The sequence below is a fragment of the Lichenostomus cassidix genome, chromosome 13, assembly GCF_008360975.1.
Source record: "Lichenostomus cassidix isolate B80296 chromosome 13, HeHo_3.0, whole genome shotgun sequence".
Classification (NCBI taxonomy): Eukaryota; Metazoa; Chordata; class Aves; order Passeriformes; family Meliphagidae; genus Lichenostomus; species Lichenostomus cassidix.
The window spans coordinates 14,917,835-14,933,649 of record NC_139494.1 but is presented as its reverse complement, the minus strand read 5'-3'; the positions used below and the strand labels follow the sequence as shown (position 1 = coordinate 14,933,649).

The following is a 15,815-nucleotide window of genomic DNA, read 5'->3' as shown; positions in this document are numbered from 1 at the left end:
TAGGTCAAAACTGCCTTCCCTATTGGAGAAACAAAAAACCAGCACAGGCGTTTTCCTCTGAATGTATGAGCAATAAATACATTGTTTTGGGGCTAAGCAGAAAATAACCATTTATGTTTGCAGTTATTTTGGTAGTTTGGCACAGTCCCATTGTAGGTATAGCCCAGAGCAGTCCTGTAGTGCAAAGGAGCTGCTCTGTGCCTCTTGCTGAGCACCTCCAGTTCTTTTATTACAGCTTATTAGACCTTCCTATTCCCTTCAGAACCCTTTAGTCTCTGCCTGTGGACTTTTCCATGAAGATGCTGAACTCTTTTCTGAGCCTGCTGATGCCATCTACCTTCACAAACCACAGCAACAAAATCCAGATTTCTTCCTGCTGCTTTTACCATTTTTAAGCCACTCTCCCATCAGTGACCCCTGGTTCTTGGGCTGTGTTATTTGAACTTCACGCTTGTGCCTGCCTGAACCACAGCTTCATGATTTTAAAAGTCTCAGCCAAGTAAATCCCAGCAGCACTTTTAGAAGATAACCAAATCAAACTGCAAGACTAGTCTTCAAACAGAAAATATGGTAAGGAAAATTATATTAGTCATAAAAGACATAACAACTTGTCAGCAGCAGCTCTGTTCCCATCACTCTGAGATCACACTTGCATGTTCCAGCTCAGTTTATAAAATATTTGAAAGGGGAGTGAACATCTTCAGAACAGTGAATACTCTCAGACTGTGGGACAAAACCCCAGTGTCACTGAAATAAAATCAAGATTGATTTCTTAAATGTTCCTTGTATAAATCAAAAGAAATGAGTGTTGCTTATTCACTGCAACCTTCTGTTTGTAGGCTAAATTTGAGCAAAAAAATACAGGCACATGTTTAAATACATTGCCTTGGTTTGGTTTTCTCTCTGCCCAGCACAACAAACTCTACAGGTGATTTTACTGCAATGACTTGACTTCTTTCCACTGCTCAAAGTCAAAGGAATTCCAGTGCTCCATACATCAGTCCTACATTCCACGATCTCTCCTGCTGCAGCTTTTCCAGGAAAGGATCACTGTTCTAAGCTCAGGGATTCTCCCTGTGCTGTCTGCACAGGGGTCAGGCAGCTCCTCAATCAGAAACCAGCTCTAGGACACAAAACTGCAGATCTTCACCCTCCACACTTACCTAAACCACGACTTTCATGCATCAGGTTTGTGGTTTGCTCGTTTAAAAGGCAGCTTGGTTTGGCACTAGAGCACACAGAGCCCTGGACAAGGACCTGGATATTTTCTGACAGGTCACTGAGCCTCAGTGCTCGTCCCAGCAGCTCATTTGTACCTGCTGTCCTGACAGCCTGACATGTGCTGTCAAGGCTCCTTTCCTGGCCAGCCTGTGCTGCACAATCCAGCACCACTTCCCTAATCCACAGCGGCACATACCAGTCCCTTACTCAACTGCTGACGCAAACCTGGCGTCTCTGGAACCCAAACAAATCCTCCAAACTCCCCCCAAATTAATATTATCAAGAGTTCCTGGGTTATGCAAGATAAATATTGAAGGCAGCGCACGACACAAAGTATGAAAAAGGTATTTATTATTTACACAACTGCTATAGTTCCTTAAGAACAATATATACCATTTTTTATTTGAAAGGGTCAGCCTTCTTTCAAATCCATGAACTGCATAATGCACAAGTGTTGGAAATGCCAAACAGCAGTCACATCACACTTCTATAGTGCAGGCATAAGCAGCGCAAGTAAATGATATTTTAAGAACAGTATGGCTGAATATTGTATTTAAACACAGTGTTTGCACTTTGACAAGATTTAGCTAGAAGAGAACAAGGGTTTTGTTCATGCTTTGTTAGGAATGTGACTTTCCCATCTGAGGTTTAAACCCTTTATGTGACATATGGGGATTTTTCAGGCAGACTGCTTTTCACTGACCAAGTAACAGTGGGCTTCTCTCCCTCAAAATTCAGTCTTTTGTTTTCCAGTAAACACTGCTTTATAGTACAAGTTCACACACTGGGATAAACTGGCCACACAGGTGGTACTTTCCCATCTTACTGTCTTGCACAGAGAAACACTGACATACTAATACATACCAAACTTAGACAACTTGTAATTTATAGACTTAAATACTGGAATGGGAGAGGGAGACTGTTTCTAAAGATGGAGGGAATAGAGGACTTATACAATTCATACACTGCCAAAGCTGGCTTTTTAATCAACATTTTTGGTCTAAATATTTTCATTTCTAGTCTCAGAATGGTTTTGGTCTTTGATGGTTATGGTTGTACTTCAGCAGCAAAGGAGAGGAAGGTATTTTGAGAAGTAACACCAGAACTGAATGCAAGAAAAAGCAACTGACTTGTTTCTCCCACTTTGAGCTTATTGCTGTGATCTTTTAAAAAACCCACAACCAACCAATCAATTGGAAGACCAAGTTTAGCAGTCGTTCTGGCATTGGGTCCAGTGTCCAGCACTATTATACTCTAGCACAAAAGCAAGGAAAAGTCCAATGATCTTAGTGATGTTCCCTTCAATTCAGTGCCACACGGTTTTATTAGTGTTATTGTCCTTGCTTCTTTGAAAGATACCTGAAAGAAACAAAAGCACAGTTTTTCACCAAGCAAGAGGTGGGCACAAATATACTTGGGATCTTAAGATCAAAGCATGACTCTGCTTTCTTTTCTCACTAGCACTCCTCCTACTGTTAACAAAAATTAGAAATGCAATCAATACCACTTATGATTTTTATTTGATTTCAACGTTTTTCAATTCCATGAAAGGTTATCTTGCAGTAATTCAAAGTCATGTTTTTAGTTAGACTCTATCAGGCTTTTTAAACAAAAGGGAGGAAGGAAATGGAAACCTGTTTTACTCTAAGAGGATGGAAAATTACATCAGTTGGAAAAGTGGCTTTTATATCCTTTAAGATAAAAAGGCCCATTAGTAATGGCACTCCTTCAAATAAATTCAGGACTTTAATGAACTGATCCAGCATAACCTGAAAAGAACAGCCCTGCAGCAGCTTCTCTGGAGAATCTGAGAGACTCTAAACTGCTTGTATTCTGATCTCACAGCTCTCTCAGCACCAGAGCTGGAGCAATCTGGCTATGTGGTGTGACAGTGAAGATTTTGCAAATACTCAAGGAGAAAGAATCCAACCAGTTTCACTGACTGTGTGAAATACCCAGTGACTTTCAGTGCTCTTAAGGTTTAACATTCGACTTTCTAATCAGAAAAAAGAAATTGTATCAAGCCTGTAATGCTCTTTCTTTAAGCACAGAATGAGTGATTTTCCAACAGCTTTTCTTCACATCCATTGAAGCCTCAGGCTGTTGCATAAAACCATTAAGAAGGATTTTGCTTGAGCATTTGGAAAATTCTTGTTCATAAGACAGTAAATTGGAGCTGATGAAAGTAGCACCCAACCTGGATGGTGCCTGGGAACCCCATTAACACCACCAAGCCCTACAGGAACTGCCAGAAAATTTGCCTCATAACAAAGGAGCTGGGGTGTGAACCCACAGTCTAACTTTGCAGGGGTGGAAAGAGAGAGATTTCCAGGGACCAGGTTCCTTCAAAAATATTTTCTTTTTAGGGTGCATAACTGGCAGTGCTGAATATTGGAGAAGCAGGAAAACACAGATGCATTCTGTCAAAATGTTATCATTTTAGGGAAGCTGCCCCAACACTACAGCCTCATTAAAATTCTCTTTAAACTAAAGGATCTTTATAACTGTAAGTGGTGCCTAAGTTCACCAGTTCTGTTGTTTCTGGTCTTTGTAGAGAGAACCTCAAACAAAACACAGGGGTCAGGGACAAAAGGAAGCAAGAATTTTGACTTTGTTCTTACCTTTCCCAATGTTTGTGATTCAGCTCCAAAAAGTCATCTAATTTTGCTATTTCTTTGAGGTACTGGGTGAGCTTTAGAAGCTCCTTGTCTTTATCCCGATTTAAATGTGCTTTCATAAAAGGCCTTATCTGTACAAAATAAATAAACTGGGTATAACCATTTGCTCACAGAAAGAAAAATGCTTTAGATTCTCTATCATTTATCACCTGATTAAAATATATTTTCAGTACAATGCCAAGTTATAATTTTTCACAGGTAAGAGGAAGAAAAACCTTTTCCAGTAGTGGTCATATCCAATTTGTCCTGTTCATGGAAACTGGACTGAGGGGTTTTTATCTTGTACCAGCCACAAAAAAATTTCTTTCCTCTTGCACTTCTTCAAGACTTCCCCTCCCAGACAGACTGATAAAATTATCTGGAATGGACTGCCACATTTTCTAATAGATTTCACAGAGATTTTTGCAGGGGGTAGTTTCAGCTCTGCATTATGAGCTGTGTGGCATCACTGGAACCAGATGCTTTTTTTTTCCAGCAAAAAGCCTCTGAGTACAACCAGAGCTGCTGCAAAAAGAGATGTCAGAAGCAAAGCTTATCTGACAACTGCTTTAAGCTTGGAATACATTATACCTGGGCCTTGTTTTAGTGATTCATTCCTCTTGTCTACAGCTGTTAAGAACACTTTGACAAACATCTTTCCCATCTGAGCTAGAGGGACCTCTCTGAATAATCCTCCCTCAGAAAGATCTTTGCTATTCCTGATTCTCCTTCCAATTAAGTCATCTTATTGGCTCTCATCAACTACTCTCCTCTTCACATCATGGATACTTTCAAAGAGGTACCACCTTGAATTTCTGCATTTGAAAATATAATTTTCTTTCTTAAGGAGATTTGTGCAAGTTCTTTTAGTACCACACTGCTCTACCATCATATGTATGTAGAAATTTAAGTTGCACTCTTCTTATTCAGAACCAGCAGTAATAACAGAGCACACTGTGGTTGACAGTTGTATAAAATGAAATATTTGCTGTTCTGCATTTAAAATGGCTCAAGGTACTAATTACTTCCAATAGCAGAATACTTGTGATTATCCTGTCATACTATCATGAAGTACAGCCACTTGTTACTTGACTTATTTTCTGAATATGACCACTCTGGAGATTGAACATCACATGTTTCATTGGTGCCTGTCAGCAATGCCCAGCTTGATTACAGCTTGCAGGTATAACTTAAGCAGACATAACAATTTCATTGATTTTGGTAATCTCTTAAACACTCACTTAATAGTGACACAAGGTTTATTTAATACTACTATTAAGGAAATATTAATCCAGACAAATGGCACTGTAATTAAAAAAAAAATAATAACATATGAATCTTTGCTTGTTAAAAATAGCCTTTCTTTATGCTACAGCAAGGAAGTAGGAGAAAGTACTACTTGAAGTATCAAGAAAAAGTAGTAATGAATGAAAATTCCAGTTTCCATTACCTTGAGTCCATTCTGTGGGTTCATCAGGAAGTTTCGGCCAATGTCATCAAACATAATAGTATTTTTTTTGCTGTAATATTCTGAAAACTTCCCCCAGATAACACCAAGAGGCTTCACCTGCAAATACAACACAATACAAGGTATGTGAGGTAAATTAGATCATATGCAGAAGATGAAAATAGCATCTATGGGAACCTGAGTCCAAACTTGAACGGACACTTGCACTCTTTTGTTTTACCATTAACAGGTAGTTTGGCTTTAACAATGTAAAATTATATAACATAAATACCCCCACACTCAGGGAAACCTTTCTGTTGGTACTAACTTTTCTTGCAATAGTTACCTACTATTTGATTGGAAAGCTGTGACATCTAAATATAACACTCAAAACATTAATTGAGACTTTCAGTAGGAAAAAAAAAAATCTATGGTTCCAAGATTCTTACAGTTTTCTTGCATGGAAACTCCAGAACAACTCTTTTGTTGAATATTTTAAAGGGATATGATAAAATGGCAGCTGAATTTAGAGAAAGATTAGGAAAAAAATTCATACTTACATCTATTAGTCCTCTTCGAGGAGTGTGCACTGTTATCATGGCAGCACTGTCCAGCATGAAAGTTATCTTGTAGTTTGCATTGGTACTCACTCCAAGCTCCTGCATCACAAAGATTTATTGTTACAGCTTCTAATTATGACAGTTTTACTGCTGAACAACTGGAACCACAATTATAGTACATTGTTTGTCACGGGGTGAGCTGTGGAGGTTTACCAGAGACAACTAAAAATAGATACCTGGGGAAATTTAAATTTGTTACACAATGAGGATCATAAAAGTACACACAGGAGTTTATTTTTAGCGTTTAGTATCAGGAACTTAACAGCTGATGTCGGCAGAAAATCAAAGGAACTTTGCAGAGAAGGCAAAATACACAGAGGTCTTGCTCACACCTTTGTGCACAACCTCTCACAAGTTCTAAACACCTCAACTTTACTTTCCAGCAATTGTGTACTGGCTGCTCTTTGTTCCTTACAGTGATTTGCACAAATCACAGCCCAATCCAAGATGGAATATCCAGAAACACTCACTGTCACTGTTCCCTCCTCCACATGTCCAAGATAACCAATGTTAGCGTCAATTTGCACTTTTAAGATTTGGTAACCCCTGAAATACTCTAAGGAAAACAATCTTTTCTAAAACTTTTTAAGAACTTTAACTAGATGAGAGAGCATCATTTCCATTTCAAATCCTTTCCAAAGCTGAAAAGTACCAGTAAAATCTGCTGACATGGTACAACAGAGATATTGCTGACAATTTCTGGTGTGTGAAACAGCAGCAATATGCAAAGCTACATAACAGGGAAAAATTACCCACTGCAGCAACTCTCTTGCAACTAACCAGCCACATTTAACTGATCTGCTTTTATATGAAAAAGGGATTCTTGTAAATGAAATGCTCTACCTACCTGGGTCAGTATCCAGTTACACTGACAGAACTAGCTGTTCTAGACTGTTTGAATTGCATGCATACAGAGGTGGTAACTGAGAGATTCAATTTGTTTATCTGATACTCCCTTCTTTTTAATGCTGTTCCTGCTTTGTAGTTTAAAACCAAAATTTCAGTGTGAAATTACTTCATTACTGGAAGCACTGCTCCCTGACCAAGAGTAAAACTCTTGGAGGGAAGCACTCCTGGTGCCATCAGTTTAAGGAGAAACAGAAGGTGGCATCTAATGGTAGGAATCTCAATGGATCAGAGTTTAGGAGTAGGGCTGGAAAAGCAACCTAGAAATTCAGAAAGCTGACCAGGGCAGAGCAAAGAGCCCAGTTTTGAACAGTGGTTTTCCACAAGATCAAGTCCTACCACTATACTGACAGACACAACATAAATGTGACACTGTCACAAGAATGCCATGTCTGAAAGGCTCAACACTGATTTTACTTGCACTAACTCTATAGTTCTCATTAAAGGTTTTAATTTCTGAGTGGCACTTTTGTTTAGAAAAAATTGTAGCAATTAATTATTTTGAGGAAGAGAACACTGGAAAAATGTGCTTTGCTCTGTGAAAACCTGAAAAAATGCATAATAATAAGCAGAGATACAAAAGCTTAAATTTGGAAAGGGTTTCCCCTGGAATGGAAATAACCTTTGATTTATAAATATAAAAAACCCCCAACCCACCAACCAAACACATAGCAATTCTTAGTAAGCTCATTAGATTTACAGCTAAGCCTGACTGTAAATATGTTTACCATGAGGTCAGCTGTGCAAAACTGGCTTCCTGCCTGATTCCAGTATGGAAGAAACCAGAAAGTGGAAGAGCCCTTATGGGATGTTTAATAAAGCAGAGGAAGCAACAGAACCCCTCAGCTGGAAGAGGTAAAGATAAATATGAAAAGAGTTTCCTCTTGATAACCTACACCAGCAAGTCACATCTGTCTGTTCCTTTTAAAAAAATCACAGTTAAAGACTAAAGCTCTATAATTAGAGATAAGATGAAAGCAACTGTGCAGGGCTGCGTGACGAATCCAAGTTTCAGCAGGTTCTGACTTGTGTTTAGTTCTGCTAAATTTAGCACCTACTGCTGATAGTTTGTGTGGAACTCTAAAATTAGATTTAATCTAGTTTTGTGATAAAGATAATTCAAAGTGACTATGAAAATTTAAGCAACTTGGGGTTATGATTCATACGACCTCCCCAGTTTCTAACCTGCTCTACAACGCTGAGCATAAGACAAACTACATGAAGAGTTACCCAGATCAGAAACAAACCACATGTTTTCAGAACAACTTACTTTCATTTTGGCTTCAATCCACTTCATGTTAGTAGCAGCTGAAACAAAAAGGAAAAACCAGAAAGAATGCTTTATCAAAATAAGTCATTGGCAGGTAAAAAAAAAAAAAAAGCCAAGAACTTGTTCACTTAATATGTCAAATTTTTTACACAAAATTTAGTTTTAGAAAGATCCATCCATGTTCCAGTTTTTAGGGACAATGTCTTAAAGAAAGTCTTCCCATGGAAGTATATTTTTATTTGGAAAAGTTTACTTTTCAAATTAACTAGATGAAGCACTGGAAACATCTAAAGCATTTTCTAAATCAGCTGTTACTGAACTACAGCCTGCAGGATCATAAAAGTAGGATACACCTGCCTTGAGGAAGCACACAGCATGGGCAGGATTTCCTCCTGGAAGTAATGATAGGAACACATAAAATCTGGACGGGACAAAGTGGCAACATTGCCCACTGATCTAAGAATATGTAGAAACATTGTTCAAGACTATGAAAATGAAATTTTGTAATACAATATTAATATGGTTTGGATCCTGCACTGGCTAAAGTCTGTTCTCCAGCTGTTGGACAGGAAATGAACCAGCATTCAAAGGCAAAGGATTAACCACCCCTGGAGACAGGAGAGTTTGGTTCATTTGGCAGTTCACTCAGGGTTGTTGGGATTGAGATTATTTGCAAAAATCACTATCAAACAGTGTTCTAATGTCAATTATACAGTTCTGTTACTTTGAGCACTTTTTTGTACAAAGTAACACTCAGTAAAGTGATTCTGAGCTTTGTCCTGGGACTAAACCTATTCCTGTGAGCAGTATGTGCTGCTTTCTCACACAAGAATTGGCATTTTTTTGAAATACCTCTAAACAGTTGTGTGAATTACAGCCAAACATTCCCATATTGTTTTAGATCTTGTGATTCACACTAAGAAGCAATATAAAAACCTCCCATCTGGAGTCTCTGCTCTGGATGACAATTTACAATAAATTCTTTATTGAGTTTAATACTTACACCAAATTACTATATCATAGTCCTCATATGCAGAAGTCAGGAATTCATGAAGGTATGGCCTCATCAGTTCTACCCCAGTTTCAGCACATGACCTGTGGTCTAAAAAGAATATAAGAGATAAGCAATTCATTCTTAAAGTATTAGTTGTTAAAGTCCAGTCTGATTTTCCTTTCTATCCAGAGACTTTTAGAGTTTCATGAGGAAAGCACTTTAAGATCATGAATGAATTGATATGAAACTCCCACTCCCATTTTAAAGGTGGAAAGACAAAGCAGAGGGAATAATTATCTGTTGGTCATACAGACACTTGAGGGCTTAGCTAATAATTAAATGAGAGATCTCTGAGTGTGAATATCTTTGAAGAGTCAGGACAAATAGTTCATCTCTGCATGTAGCAAATTTATAACTGGCCAGATATGAAACAGATCCCTTCAAACCCAGTCCAGCTCATTGTGTGAACATATATCAAGCTTATTTCAGAGAAGTAACCTTTCCAAGCTCCAGTTCTAAAACTGCTGCAAATTCTGCTAACAGAAGACCTCTCAATAAAAATGTTAAACTCAGTAATAGTTTTTGAATTTTGATGTCAGATAGGAAAAAAATCTCATCAAAAAGGAAACTAAGGAAAAGGTATAAGGGAAGCTATTATTTACTGCTCACAGTCACGCTGCCATGACATACCTACAAGCCAGAAAATTAAGTCAGAAGGAAAATCCTGCCTTTCAGAAAAAAACCAGCTTGACAGAATTTTCAAGTAAAACGTGTTTTTGTACATGTTTGGTAATGATATGTAAATAAAATTTGAAGCTACTCTCCCACACCCCCCAAAAGTAGAGTCAATCAGGTACAGAATGGAATCATTATTTTAGAGTATCTTGCCCTGCCAGTGTGATGGCCAAAATACAAGCTGTCAAGAAAAAAACTAACTGGTTAGAAGACTAAATTGCTACTTTTTTACATCTTCTTGCAGCAATCAAATAGTTGCTGCACTAAAATCAACAACATGCAACACTTCAAAAGCTCAGTGCTTTTTAAAATGTGAGCAGAAGACCACAAAATCATATAAAGCAGAAGTTATGGTGTACAACACAGCAATGCAAAAATTGAGAAACCTGACCTGGCAAATAAACTATAAACTGACCTCTTAAACAAACAAAAAACACAAGTCGCAAAAAAACTCACCAAATAGTGTATAATCAACATCTAGCACCAGCAGCTTTTTCCCTTCTCTTGGAGGATTCAGAATTTCCACTTTGTATTCTTTAACTCTACGGGAAATTTTTAGTAGATTTTCTTCCCTGATGTAACGGTGCAAAAAATTACAGTTAATTACAATGCACACTCTACAGTCAATAACAAACTGTTTTAATAGCTTGAACTCCTAACCTATTTTCTACTTCCACAACTTCCTCTTCGATATCAAAGTCATTGACCACATCATCGTTATCCGGAGGCGGCCCAAGGACATCTTCCTAGAGGAGTAAAAATAATAAAAGATAACAAGGATCAGAGAGGGAAAATAACAATGGATATCAAGTTTCTGTTACTACACATTACAGGGCAGGAATACTATTTAACCAAAATTATTTCACTTTATTAGTGGAAAGAATTACTAAAGTGCACTGATGATTTTTCAGATTTGAGAAGTCAGTGAATACAACAATAATGGGCTTGTACTCCAAGTGCAGAACAACACAGGAATCTCATGAATACACTGTCCTCAGAGTTCTGCTGCAAAGCTTACTTTACATAGAAAAATTAATGCAAACAGAAATCTACTGTACTATCATTTTTTTAAATGTTGACTGGAGTATTCAAAATTTAAAATCATAATTAGGAGACATAAGGCATTTTTTTCCTGCTTAAGCTAATAAACAAGTAAATTATTTACCAAACTCTCTTCACGAGTGCCCATCATCATTATCTTAGTATTTGGTTTCAGCTTGAGAGCTCCAAGTTTAACATCATCATCTGCAGGTTTGCCTAAAATGAAAGCAGATGTTTTTTTATCTGGGGTAGAAATTTTAGAAAAATGTCAATACATTCTATGCTCAATTGAAGTAAGCTCCTTGTAAAATATCAGACACTCCAAGCTGTGTTATTATCATCTTCCATATACAGTGTCCTTGTTTTGGCTGGGATTGAGTTAATTTTATTCCTAGTAGCTGGTGCAGTGCTGTGTTTTGGATTTAGTGTGAGAATAATGTTGATAGCACACCAATGGTTTAGCTGGTGCCAAGCAGTGCTTACTCTAAATCAAGGCCTTTTCAGTTTCCTGTGCTCTGACAGTGAGCAGGTGCACAAGGAGCTGGGGGAACTGGGCAAAGGGACATTCCATACCACAGAACCTCATGCCCAGTGTATAAACAGGGGAAATTGGCTGGGAGACACTGATGGCTGTTCAGGGACTGGATGAGCATCAATAAGTGGGTAGTGAACTGGATTGTGTCACTTGTTTCTCTTGTGTTTTATGCCTCTCTTTTTCTCTCTTCATTACTATTTTTATTATAATCATTAGTATTATTATCATCATCATATTTTATTATATATCTATATTTCAATCACTGAACTCATCTCAACCCATGAAGTTTACTTTTTCCCCCCAGTTCTCCTCTCCACCAGGACAGGGCATTGTCAGCCACTAAAAAATGACCAGGTAGATGATGTATTAATAATAAACAATGTCCAGTGATGTATAAAAGGTCTGAATTCATGTTCATTCCAGAGCTAGAACTGGGAGGTGGATGCCCTGTTAGCGCACAGATCCTGCCTAGGAGTAGAGGATGTTTGTCTTTAAATATCTCAGGCACATCCTCACCAAACAGCAAATAAGGACAGTTACCCTTCATTTTAAGCCCCAGCAGTTTCTGACGCTCTGGTAACACTCCTGTGAGGCCTTTCAGAGACTGTTTCAGGTCCAACACTGTGTCTTCTTCTGACAGCGAGGTTATCGTGTACTCCTGTCCACCCCATTTAATTATGAGAGACAGAGCCATCCTTGAAGCATATGTTCAGTATTACTGTCTGAAAAATCTGCTGCAGGAGGGAAACACAAAGATCATGTAAAGAAGAAAGAGGAGAACTGCTCTTTTCAGAAGACAAACCATAAGATCTACTTAAAGCTTTCTTGGTTTTTTATTCTATTGGACATCAAAGAGCTGTTTGTTTCCCCTGAGCAGATGATGAATGTGTTGAGAAAGTGCTGAAACAAAGGGAGAAGGAACAGTGTTATAACTGGGGCTCCGAGTTCCACTTTGATGTTTTTAGCAATGTCACATTCACATCTGCTGTGTGTTCTGTGCAGGTACAGCCTGTGCACTGCACACTCGAGCAGAGCACTGCAGCACCACAAAAGCCATTGCAAAGCTCAGAAATGTCCTCTGCAATACTTATGCAACCAAACCAGCCATGGGTGCCTTTACAGGTGTAATAACAAAACAGCAAATATGAAATCCCTAACATATATAAGCCCATAAAAATAGTTCTGAGCCCAACAGTCCATTTTTGGCACTGGATTTCTCTAATCCCTCCCACTGTGCAATACCTGCAGTAATACACACCCCAGGTCACATCTCACTGTAGCAATATCAAAGCAGGAATTTGAAAACAAAGCCAAAACACACACCCACACAATGCAATTACACCCTAAGAACTGCACTTTCATTGCAGTGCTGACAAAATAACCGTAATTATACTGTCTTTAATTTACACAGCATCGTTTACACAAATTGTATTTAACAGTTTAGTCCTACATTAAACACCACGGAAAAACAAGATTTTTAGCTTAATGCAAAAGGAAGAACATGCTTTTTGTCCATCAAGGCTTGGAAATATAGAGTCAAGAAGATAGAAAGGTATGAAAGGGCTGCTACAGACTGTCAGGAGATGAAGAGACAGCCTCTGCACCACTGATGGTGAAATTGTCCTCAAAAGACTGATATTCAAAGAGAGAGCTGATCTGTGAACAAACTGGGGTTATCAACCTTCAAGAAATGCAGGTCTGGCAATTCTACAAATTCTCAGAAGCCAAAACTCTGATTCCTCTTCCTTTCTAGCATAGTATTCTCAGAGGCTCTCAGACAAAATACTTCTCTTTTATACAGCAAAGGCTATTGTGAACAAACATCTAATTGCTCAGGCACAGCCATGAAAGTCAGAGCAGATGAGAAGTAGTCTAGATACAAACTCCTTGCTGAGGATACTACAAGCCTCACCTCCACATTATTGCCTCTAAGAGCCCTAAAAACAAACTGAAGAGGAAAACTTGTATCACTGGGAAATGAATTTATTTTTTCCCAAAAATTCTAAAATCAGATAGGGACCTGGTGAAGAAAAGTCATGGGAAAGGGGTCTTAGAAGCACTAAGAAATTCTCCTGAGTTAAATGCTGCATGGTGTTGAGACCTGTTGACACACAGTGTTATTATCATAAATTATTCCTGTCCATAATCCTTAGACTAAGTTAGATAGTAGAGTCCATTGTCTGTTTCCTTACCTGTACCATACACCTCAAATCATTCTGCAAGGACATGCACAGGGCAAGAACTGTAAGAAAACTTCTCCAGTCTCTGTCCAGTGCTAAACTGAATAGATCATCCCTCCAAAGCTGAGCACTTGACCAACCCTCAACCCTTACAGATCTATAGCCCTGTCACCACAAATGCTACCAGAAACAAGACACTTGCATTCCATGCCAAAACGCTAAAGGGTCTGAATCAAGGAATATGGGAAAACGGCTTGGGAGCAGAGGAAGACAGGGATTTCCAAGGGTTCTGCCATCTGTGCAGAACTGAAGCTAATACAGCTTCATTTGCTTAATTAAATCTTCAGAGCCTTTACGAGATCCTTAGGCCACCGAGACCCAGCGGGCTGGAAGGCCAGGGCTCAGAGAAAGCATTTAAGTTGTGCTGTTATTTTGCAGCATTACACCACTTTTCCTGCACGATTCGGAAGAGAGGATCCGCATCTTTGCGTTCCACTAAGCACCACAAACATCACCCCAAAACCCCGACGAGCACAGGGGCCGCGCTTCCCACAGCACCTAACCGGGTGGGACGGGGCTTGGGGCCGGCAGCCGCTCGCTGTCAGCTCGGCGAGGCTGTCCCGGCAGCGGCACGGCCCGACCCGGAGCGCCCGCCCGGCGCTGCGGCGGCCCGGGGCTGCGGAGCCTCTCCCGCCCGCGGTGCACCGGCCCGGCCGCGACACCCGCCCGCCCCCGGCCCGGCCCGGCCTCTCCCCGGCCCCCGCCGCACCCACCGGGCTGTGCGGGGCCGCCGATCCGCCCCCGCCTGGCAGCGCGGAGCGGGCGCTCACCCCGGCAGCGGAGCGGCTCCGTCCCGGCTCCGCCGCGCAGGAAGCGGAACTGGCGAGCGGCGGAAGCGGGAGGCGCCCGGATGTCGCGGGGCAGGGCTGGGGGAGCCGGCGGCGCCGAGCGGGGCGAGGGCGGGGATGGTGCCCGGTTGGGTGTGGGGTGGGTGGTGGGGTTGGGTTTGGGGTGGGTGTGGGGTTGGGTGTGGCGGGATCGGGATGCTTCCCCGGGTTCGGGATGCTGCCTCGGGTTCGTGCCCCGGGCGCGGGAGGGAGCGGAGGAGCAGGAGCTCCGGGCTGTTCCCGGCGGGTCGCGCAGGAAGGCGGGAGGGAAAGCCGCGGCACGGCGGAGCTCTCGCCCCCTCAGCGCCGGCCTGAGGCCCTGTGGAGGCCGGAGAGGCGACTTGCACAGGCAGCTGCTGCTATGAGTGTCTCTTTTCCGTTGTCAGCTGTGAAAGGAGATTGTTTTCTACGCAGCGATCCCGTCTGAGGCCCTGTCTGCAGAGCTGCTCCAGTCTGGGGTCCCAGCACAGGAGGGAGCTGGAGCTGCTGGAGAGAGACAGAGGAGGCAGCAGGATAGTCAGAGGGATGGAGCAGCTCTGCTGGGAGGAAAGGCTGGGAGGATTGGGGGTGTTCAGCCTGGAGAAGGGAAGGTTTCAGGGTCACCTAATTGGAGCTTTCCGGTACCTGAAGGGAGATGACAAGAAAGATGGAGAGAGACTATTTGCGTTGGCCTGGAGTGATAGGGCAAGGGGGATTGGCTTAAAACTGAAAGAGAGTAGGTTGAGATTGGATATTAGGAAGAAATTCTTTTCTGTGAGGGTGGTGAGGCCCTGGAACAGGTTGCCCAGTGGAGCTGTGGCTGCCCAGTCCCTGGAAGTGTTCAAGGACAGGTTGGATGGAGCTCTGAGCAACCTGGTCTGGGGGAAGGTGTTTTTGCATATTTGGGGGTTTGGAAGTAAATGACCCTTAAGGCTAACCCAAACTATTCCATAATTCTATGATTCAAAACTCTCTTTGCTCCTAAGCTGACTCTTCACAGGCATATTATGTCTGTTGAATCAAGGGTCTTGGCTGCTGTTGGGATTCTTGGGAACTGGATTCAGTTGCAGTGGTTCTGTTCTTGGACAAGAGATGTAGAAGGCAAAAATATACTTTGCCCCAAAATGGCCTTTTTCACTAGCCTGTTCTGCTTTGCAGGAGTGTAGTTTCTTTTGTGAAATTACATGGAGGTGGCGTTTGGTATCAGTAGAGACGGTGTTAAATTTGAGGAAGGAAGTGAAGGTTTCAGTCCTCTATTACCTTAAGTCTTCCTGTGTTGAGATGTTAGATGATTTTTCTCTCAGTTTAATTTGGTAATGAGGGAAGAGAACAAAGGAGCAGAG

At 41.0% G+C, this 15,815-nt stretch overlaps 1 protein-coding gene across 3 annotated transcripts; it reads right to left on the bottom strand.

Moving 5' to 3' along the window:
- Positions 1-1,555: 1,555 nt before the first annotated feature.
- UBLCP1 (ubiquitin like domain containing CTD phosphatase 1) lies at positions 1,556-14,508 on the bottom strand. 3 transcript variants are annotated; one of them, XM_085073857.1, is made up of 11 exons: positions 14,380-14,508; positions 11,967-12,157; positions 11,016-11,107; positions 10,511-10,596; positions 10,307-10,422; positions 9,125-9,223; positions 8,122-8,159; positions 5,886-5,984; positions 5,329-5,445; positions 3,843-3,970; positions 1,556-2,580 (listed from the first exon to the last, which is right to left on the bottom strand). In XM_085073857.1, the coding sequence occupies exons 2-11, from the start codon at positions 12,118-12,120 to the stop codon at positions 2,553-2,555; spliced, it is 957 nt and encodes a 318-aa protein (XP_084929983.1). In that variant the 5' UTR covers positions 12,121-12,157; positions 14,380-14,508; the 3' UTR covers positions 1,556-2,552. The 3 variants fall into 3 exon arrangements, with proteins under 3 accessions (XP_084929983.1, XP_084929982.1, XP_084929984.1); XM_085073856.1 differs by having other exon boundaries at positions 11,967-12,160; positions 14,380-14,502; XM_085073858.1 differs by having other exon boundaries at positions 11,967-12,160; positions 14,437-14,458.
- Positions 14,509-15,815: the final 1,307 nt, after the last annotated feature.

Excerpts from the sequence above, each read along its gene's own strand:
- UBLCP1 (XM_085073857.1), bottom strand. The coding sequence starts at position 12,120 with ATGGCTCTGTCTCTCATAATTAAATGGGGTGGACAGGAGTACACGATA. Across the intron at positions 10,597-11,015 it reads GCACTCGTGAAGAGAGTTTG|GAAGATGTCCTTGGGCCGCC; the intron begins GTAAATAATTTA and ends TTACTCCTCTAG. Across the intron at positions 2,581-3,842 it reads AATCACAAACATTGGGAAAG|GTATCTTTCAAAGAAGCAAG; the intron begins GTAAGAACAAAG and ends TGTTTCTTTCAG.